Source organism: Corylus avellana, chromosome ca10 (assembly GCF_901000735.1).
Source record: "Corylus avellana chromosome ca10, CavTom2PMs-1.0".
NCBI classification, from domain to species: Eukaryota; Viridiplantae; Streptophyta; class Magnoliopsida; order Fagales; family Betulaceae; genus Corylus; species Corylus avellana.
The window spans coordinates 17,457,151-17,465,963 of NC_081550.1; the positions used below are offsets into that span (position 1 = coordinate 17,457,151).

The 8,813-nt window shown below is 37.4% G+C and overlaps 1 protein-coding gene, 1 non-coding gene and 1 pseudogene across 2 annotated transcripts; 1 reads left to right on the forward strand and 2 right to left on the reverse strand.

Annotated features, from left to right (window-relative positions):
* The first annotated feature begins 366 nt into the window (after positions 1 to 366).
* Positions 367 to 4,165, forward strand: LOC132163057 (uncharacterized). The gene is made up of 5 exons (XM_059573258.1): positions 367 to 384; positions 486 to 1,067; positions 1,155 to 1,475; positions 1,601 to 1,658; positions 4,083 to 4,165. The coding sequence occupies exons 1-5, from the start codon at positions 367 to 369 to the stop codon at positions 4,163 to 4,165; spliced, it is 1,062 nt and encodes a 353-aa protein (XP_059429241.1).
* A 2,736-nt stretch (positions 4,166 to 6,901) lies between these two features.
* On the reverse strand, positions 6,902 to 8,157 carry LOC132164731 (glutelin type-D 1-like; annotated as a pseudogene).
* A 534-nt stretch (positions 8,158 to 8,691) lies between these two features.
* Positions 8,692 to 8,763, reverse strand: TRNAH-GUG (transfer RNA histidin (anticodon GUG)). Its single transcript has one exon. It is a non-coding gene; the product is annotated as a tRNA-His (tRNA).
* Positions 8,764 to 8,813: the final 50 nt, after the last annotated feature.

The window sequence follows — 8,813 nt, forward strand, 5'->3', positions numbered from 1 at the left end:
GGTAGGCACTCTAAGCATTATCGCCTCACACGGAGATACGCAATGGCAATACTCAGCACGAACCCTGGTAGTAGTGCTTTTGTACACAGAGATGGAGTATTCTTTCAGCGGATGTATATTTGTCTTGATGCATGTAAGAAGGGGTTCAGACATGGTTGTCGGCCCATAATTTGTTTAGATGCTTGTCATCTAAAGGGGGAATATGGGGGGCAATTGTTGTGTGCCATAGGCAAGGATGGCAACGACGACATGTTCCCCATTGCAATTGCTGTGGCCGAGGCAGAGACAAGAGATTCATGGTAGTGGTTCATTGCCATTTTATTGGAGGACTTATGCGGGCCAGAAGGCGGACTTGGTTGGACTATAATGTCTGACAGACAGAAGGTATTTAGTGTAAAATACTATTTATGTTCTTATTGTGTTATTTTATTCCTTTTATTCCTTTATGTTGTTCCATATAATTTAACATAAATTTATGTGTGTAGGGGCTTGGAATTGCAGTTGAGGCTGTGTTGCCACATGCTGAGCATCGCTTTTGTGTTCGGCATCTACATGCGAACCTCAAAGCGAAAGGCTACACCGGGAAAGCTATGAAGGATGAGTTGTGGGGGGCTGCACGTGCAGCCAATGTTTATGCGTTTGACCATCACATGCAGAATATATTGTCAATGGAGAAAGGTGCACACGATTACCTTAGTGGTGTACCGAAGGCATCATGGTCCAGACATGCTTTCAACTGCCAAACCAAAAGTGATATGTTATTAAACAACTTGGCCGAGAGCTTCAACGCGTGGATTAAGGAAGCTAGGATTAAGCCTATACTGACTATGCTTGAAGAAATTCGTCTGCAAATAATGGCACGCTTCCAGCAGAAAAGGAATGGAATCCGGTCGACGCACTACACAATATGCCCAAAGATCCAGAAAAAATTGGAGAGGTCAAAAAGTGGTGCAAGGAATTGTATTAGTCGGTGGCAGAATGAGTTGGAGTTTGAGATCGAGGACATATACGAGCCACGGCGTTTAGTCCGGTTAGATCATCGCACATGCACATGTGGAAGATGGCAGGTGAGTGGGATCCCTTGCTCACATGCTTGTGCTGCAATTTACATGCATAAACAAAAACCAGAGGATTATTTGGATGATTATTACAAGATGGACAAGTATATGCAAGGATATGCAGCTCGAGTGTATGGCATGGAAGGTCCACAGACATGGCCAGCTGATGATCCATGCGATGAAATCCAGCCACCTATCATTAGAAGGGCTCCTGGTCGACCAAAGATTAGTAGGCGAAAGGCTGTAGATGAGCCAACTAACCCCTACAAGCTAACCCGTAGTGGATATATTGTTAAATGTGGAAATTGTGGGGGTTTAGGGCATAATTATAAAGGTTGTCATTTACCTTTGAACCCAGACCGGAAGAGGTGGAAACCGAAGAAATATAAGCCGAAAAAAGATGCTACTCAAGCACAGGTAAAACAAATACATTTTACAACATAAGGTTCATATTCCAAAATTTGTTAACTTAATTATTATTGTACAAGTAATATAATAATTATTGTTGGTATTTGTCTGAATGTTTGGTTAAATTATTGTAGGGATCAACAAGCTCAACCCCACCCAGAAGCAGAAGCCCACGGATCATCACAGCCAAGTGTACGTACACGTAGGGCTACTCAGTCACAGGTAAAATTCAAGTTTTTTTTTTTTATTAAGAAAACTCTTATTTCCCGATGATTCCATAGCTGCTCACTAATATCTGAAAGTTTGTTAAAATTGGTGGTGGGTACTATTCACAATTCTGGTTGAGATTATGGTATATTTCAATTAAATTAAGCTCGAATTTGGGTTAGTGTGAAGTGCATTCAATAAGCTGCTTTGAGCTGCAGCTTATTGAATGCACTTCACACTAACCCAAGTCATAAGTCATCACCATACAAGTGTCCCACATCATTAATTCCCAATATTGTCACCAAGTTCTTCAATTCTACGGCTGTCAAAAAAATTAAAAATATATATATTACTTGTCATTCTAAAATGGGGAAAAACCAAAAGGTATAACTTAATATTGGTTTGTCCTGTTGTTGGCTTGTAACTTTTAATTTTGCTCTGCATCTCCAGCAATAATCTTTGTTATCAAAAAAAGCTAACTTTACTATAATAGAAACTGGTTATTGAGATGTGATTTTGTCTTTGCTTATGTAATGGATGAACTCAGTATAGCTATTTAGGATAAGGTCCGATGGTGTATGCATTTTTTCAGAAAACATTGATGATACTATAATAGAAGCTAACTCTACTTATCAAAAAAATATAATCAATAAGTAATGGGAGCTAACTCTAAGCTGGAAGTTTGGGAGGGTGCTTTAAGTTTAAGGTTAAGGAGGGTGCTTTAATCTTTGATTTCTATTAGAAAATTGTCTATTTAAAGAAGTGTTTGTAGAAGTAATATAATAATTATTTGGAAATGCTTCATAATCTTTTCCTTTTTTTTAACGCATTTTTTGGATCCCAACATGAACGACAGGCAGAGGTAGAAGCCCCCGGGTCATCACAGCCAAGTGTACGTACACGTAGGGCTACTCAGTCACAGGTAAAATCCAAGTTTTTTTGTGATTAAGAAAACTCTTATTTCACGATCATTCCCCCCTTTTTTTTTTTTTTAAACGCATTTTTTGGATCCCAACATGAACGACAGGCAGAGGTAGAAGCCCACGGGTCATCACAGCCAAGTGTACGTACACGTAGGGCTACTCAGTCACAGGTAAAATTCAAGTTTTTTTTTTTTATTAAGAAAACTATTATTTACCGATGATTCCATAGCTGCCCCCTAGTATCTAAAAGTTTGCTGAAATTGGTGTTGTAATTTAGTAAATTAGTCTGCGGTTTTTTTTTGCACTTAAAAAACTCATATACTTGTGCTTAATTTGTAATATTCACAATGATTTCCGGTTTTTTTTTTTTTATATGTTGGTATTTGTCTTAATTATTATTTTTGTTAACGCATTCTTTGAATCCCAACATGAACCATAGGCGGAAGCAGCAGCGGAATCAACACATCATGGTAGTACACGTAGGGCTACACGTGTACTAAGAAGCCGAGGAAGTGGTGCCACACAATGATCACATTTATCACTTACAAGATCTCTTCATTTTGCCTTTTTCCCGTATACCTATTTCATAATCAAGTGATATGTCGGCTTTTTTTGTTTTATGTTTGTAATATAAAAAACAATTGGGGGATTCATTTTGGGACTTTATGTGCTTGTAAAATTCAATGTTGTTCATGAAGCATTAAACGTGCACTGTTGTATATTGAATTATATTTTGGAATTTCGTCATGGCAATTACCAATTCCAGATTGTATTAGTGGACGGATAAAATTAATTCTGCCTGCAAATTCTACTGTAGGGTTCAATATTTCAGACTTAAGAGCAACATACAAATAATCATAAATCGCCGCATACAAATAAAACTAATGCATGGAAATAGTTGTTCCATAAAAGTAATCAGCCAACCTGATAATTACGAACAATCTGGATTTTTACATAATTGTTACATAGAAGCCATAACCATATATCCACGTGGACAACATAGCTCAGTAAACAATATCCTTGACAACAACAAAATAGATAGTCTATTCCACTGATAATAATCTAATTGCCTCATTCCCATGCCTCAATGCCCCATCAACCTTAGACAAATCAACAGTACACAAATCACCAACAAAAAAACCAACAAATATGTTTGGATCTTTAGTTGTCCCCTAAGTAATGACACTTCACATTTCAGGGAATGAACTTGTTTATACAGCGCAGGTAGGACCTCCCTTCCGCGAGCACAAGTTTCTTCGTCATACCATTGGAAAAAACGACATTGGCCAACTTTCTGTAATTACACAAAAAAAATCTGATAATTACGAACAAGTACGAAGTAATAACTATTTGTTAAAACCAAATTATCCAAATTCAAATACCTTTTTACGGTCATACATAGCACACCCATAGAATCGCCTCCCAGGATTTTTTATAGTAGTGGATGTTATAATTGGGCTTGTAAGTCCGCACCTACACTGCACAGGTTCCATATCCTCTTTCACCGATGATGTTATAGATGCCGACGACATTGACTGTTCATTTTACAGTAAAACCCACAATTATTAGAAGTAATCACAGTTCCCTAATGGGTTTCACTAAATAAAATTCACAAACCTTTTTCATCTTCCCATCGTAGAATTCACTTTCATTGTATCCTATCCCGAAATCTTTCTTCCTCGTGTTCATCTTATAATATGAACCTAACAATATATAACTGACATGTGAGAGAATAATCAAGATCATAAAAGAAAAATAAAATCAAGCTTCCCAAAAAATTATTCTCACTTCAATTTGTAATCTAAACAATACTGGGAAAAAAAATGTACCATAAACCCTAAACAAAAGATAATCACATTGTTTAAAATGTGATTCCCTTGCAGAAATAGTACTGCTCAATTTGTAATCTAAACAATACTAAGTTGTTAGTGTAGTAGCTGGAGATGGTATATGAGCATAGGCGGCTCCCTACAAACATGCAAATATGCAGTGTAATCAAACATGCAATAAAAAGAAATTAGCCGTAACATCCAACCACGTATATAATACTACTCAATTGTAGAATGATGAAACTTTCCTAAAAAAATTTACGAAGTCATCAAAACCCAACCAACCACAATCTATCATATCCCAACAATAATACCACTTTTTTCTCCATTGAAAAATATTTTTCTTCCAAATGTTAATACTAATATGATTAACATTTCTTTCAGTAATTGACCTTTCTTCTTATCAACTAAAAAGGTGGCAAAAATATTGGAGGACCTAAAAACAAAGACATGCATAGAAAAGTATGGCATGAACTATTAGGTAAAAAAAAAAAAAAAAAATTTCAACAAATACTGGTCAATTGTAGCATGATGATGCTGGCGTAAACTATGCACAAAGAATTCCTATTTTCATGTCCTCGACAATCCACCATTTGAGTAGAGAAGCAAAAAAATCAAATAAATAGTTATACAGATGAAAAAATCCCCCTTGACCAACTTGCCAGTTCACACGAAAAAACAACTGTCTCATTCCAAGACCACAACCAAGGTGGACCACACCCACTGCCAATCAACAATAATATTGGCTCAAAATCGCAATATTCGACAGATGTTGGACAAAAAACAGGTTGGGGATGAGGTTTCAACCAAAAGCTTCCAACACAACAAAAAAATTCAAAAAACAACTATTAAAGGCTTCCATTTCAGTCAATCAACAAAACCCACAAAGAAATTTCGGAAAATACCTTCGTCGAAACCAGATTTTTCCGATTCAAAATATTGTGATTTGACGGAAACCTAGCCGGAAAACTGACGCCGGAATGGGTGATTTAACCGGTGGGTACTGTCGCCGGTGGCCTCTGTCGCCGGTGGGTTCTATCTCCGGTGGGTTCTGTCGCCGGCGGGGTCTGCGTCGGTGGCGTCTGCGTCGGTGGGTTGCCGCTTGAGGTGTATCGGAAGGCTTGTATTTTGACCGTATAAAACTTGAGAGTTTCAAAGAAGAAGGCCTCAATTTTAAGCCAAACTCACCGTTTTGGATGGTCCAAAACGGTGAGTTTTATATCCTACGTGTCCAATGTGAACACGTAGGATACAAAATTCTACTGAGGTGGACTTAAGTAAAACGGTGCGTTTAACTCAAATAACGGAAGTTAACAAAAATTAACGGTAAGGAGTTTTTAAGTAGTTTCGAGTGACCCAGGGATTAAATTTCTGAAAAAAATACACAGGGAGTTTTTAAAAAAAGCGCGTTTACCTAAGGATTTTAGATATGATTTCCCTAAAAAATTTAGATGGTAGTTTTCAGAAAAAATATTTTTAATATTTAAGGACTATTTTAGATTTTAGGTTGTTTGTTAACTACATTTAAAAAAATCTTTTCGCTTAATGAAGTGAACGTTACTAGTTCGAATTTTCCGCTCATTCTTCTATGGACATGTAAAAAAAAAAAAAAAATTATTTCCAATCAAATCATCTTAATAATTTAACTTGTTTGAATTTACCGTTTGATTGCTTGAATCCATCATACACACAGATACTCTTTAAACTCAGTGTAATGCTCAATATTAAATTTTTATTATATAATTATTTAATAATATTAATGTGATATTTCAATCAATTATTGTGTTTTTTGTTTTAATTTAAATATTGAATAAAATTATAATGTTTAACATCTATCTTTGACTAATCAATGGTGGCATTTGGCTTGCAAATGCATACCACCGTTGTCCATTAGGATTAGTCTTCCCCTCTAGTAAGGAGATTTTGAGAGGAGCTTCCTTGCCCAAATAGGAGAGCTCGAACCTAATTGTTCCTAAACTCAATTTAAGTTTTATATTTTGACTTGTTTTCCTGCCGTGATAGAATGAGAATGAATAAGAAGCTCGATGTGATGGGGTATAGCAAACTCAAACGAATCTGAAAGTTATGCCTTGGAATGAAAGACAATTCCGAATCCGCTTTGTTTATGCAAAGGGCTCCAAGAATGGGCTTTTGCATGAATAGGTAAGCTCATCTCACATGGTCACATACCTCTACTCGGGAGGACTTGAGATAGGAACCCAAACAAGGAGCCAAACAGTCTCGCATAACAATGACACACAATAGAAGCTAAAGAACATCTATAAATTATTTGCTGGCCAGAATGAAATGGAAAAGCTATATGCATTAACATGGAAAGTTTTAGAGAACCCACAAGCAAATTCCTATTTTACCCAAATGAATATCCAGAACCAAACCATATTAACCAAAACATAAACAAGTAAGAAATCCCTGCAGGCCTAGGGCAAGGTTAAGACAATTAAGCTAGTTTTTCTGTTCAGCTCCGTGGAGGGAAGAAAATGGCATCAGAAGTCCTCTTAGAGCGGAAAAGTTCCTCTGTTTCTGGATCCACATTGAATGCAGCCTTGAGCACCTCAGGAGATAAAGCCTTCCACACTGAAGGCCTTCCTGCTAAGTGAGTGAATATTGGACTGCCACAGCAATGAATGAAAAGGCATATAAGTCTTAAAACACTTCACTGGACCCGACCCGACACCAACTCAACTCAAAATTAATGTTCAAGTCAATTCAAAAAGAACATAATTATGGGAAAATCTTACTTGGGGGTGGAGATGATGGAGAACCACTCAAGACCATCAGGAGCAGCAATCTTGGAAACAACAAAAAACCTTGGCACAATGAACAAATTGCCAGCCTTGAGAGTAGTTTCCAAGACCCTGCGGCCATCAACACCAACAACTTGAACACGGTCACTACCCCTGACAATATAAGTCACCTGCAATGCAGAGTCACAAGAGAATCCAGGAGAGCACATGGCTCCTCCATCCAACCTTACAAGGTCAGCCCCAAGCCCAACCTCACCAACCAAAGGAAGGTTCTTGGTGTTCAACACCACAACCCTTCCACCTTTCTCAATATCCACATCTAATTAATGGAGCCTCCTGGCAATTCAATGCCATGCCCTCTCGGTGTTCCTTCTTTGGCTCAGGCATCTTAAAGCTCCCATCAAGCTTCACAATTCCGTTGCCTGATTGCTTTCCAACAAGGGTCTTAACAACATTGTCTTCCAAGTCCCATGCTCGGTCGAAAAGCCGGTGAAGATCCCATCAGAACCCGTCAGGAAAAGATCAGTAAACTCACCGGATTTGTGAGCTTATGAAGTGTCTCCCAAGAAAAGAACAACAAACTGTGTGTCCTCTTTGTTGTACCACCATGTGACAACACCAAAAGGGAGGGCTATGGCATCACCCTTCTTGATTGCAAGAACCTTCTCTTCTGCTTCAGGAAGGACAATCCCCGCTATACCATTTCCTATGGAAAAGAAACATCAATTAACACCCACAAAACATAAAGATGTGAAAAAACCAAAACAAATCAGAAAACGAACATATATATATATACCTTGGAGGACATAAGCAACCTTGCTGGAATCAGAGTAACGAGGAAGAGCAAACCCGTGATTCTCAAGAGCCAACTTGCCCGCGCCAATATTTCCTTCATCCAAGCATAGTAAGCACCAACATTGTCTCCGTACACCTTCTTGGCCAACTTTGGAGAAAGATCAAGCTCCATTGTTTTTTTTTTTAATTTTTTTTTTGAACTTTCAAAGAGAAAAAGCAGAGAACGAAAATATGATATAAGAGAGACTGAGAAATATGGTATATATATTCGGATTAGATAACAAAAATAATCCAGAGTTTGATTAAGGATAAGAAATCCAGACTTTGATTCAAATATGATAAGAATTCAGAAGATTGTGAGTAATTTTAGGTGGCTTACTTGTGTTCTACTGGTATCTTATTAAGAATAATGTGGCTATTAAAATTATCATTGGGCTTGTGATTGATCATTATTGAATTTTGATCAAATAGTGATTTTAATAGTCACGATATTCTTAATATGACACAAATAAGTCAAAATTGTTCACAGAAGGATCGGGAATTTTATTCAGATTCAAATTCTGGATTAATTTTGTTATCTAATCCAAATAAAATTCTCAGAGTCCTTGGGTTGCTATATCTGTGCTTCCTCTCCTCCAAACATACCGATTTGTCTTCAAATCTTCAAAGAGAAAAGCGGGAAAAAGCGTAAAAAATGTTCAAAAAGTGTGGCTGCTGGGATTCGAGCCCAGGTCTCCACGGCCACAACGTGGAATTCTCACCACTAAACTACAGCCACATTGTTGAGCTCCTATTGAAATATTTATTATTTAATCTAACATTTTATCA

Coding starts and splice junctions, on each gene's coding strand:
- LOC132163057 (XM_059573258.1), top strand. Junction 1,476..1,600: donor AAGATGCTACTCAAGCACAG/GTAAAACAAATA, acceptor AAATTATTGTAG/GGATCAACAAGCTCAACCCC. Junction 1,659..4,082: donor ACGGATCATCACAGCCAAGT/GTACGTACACGT, acceptor TACACTGCACAG/GTTCCATATCCTCTTTCACC.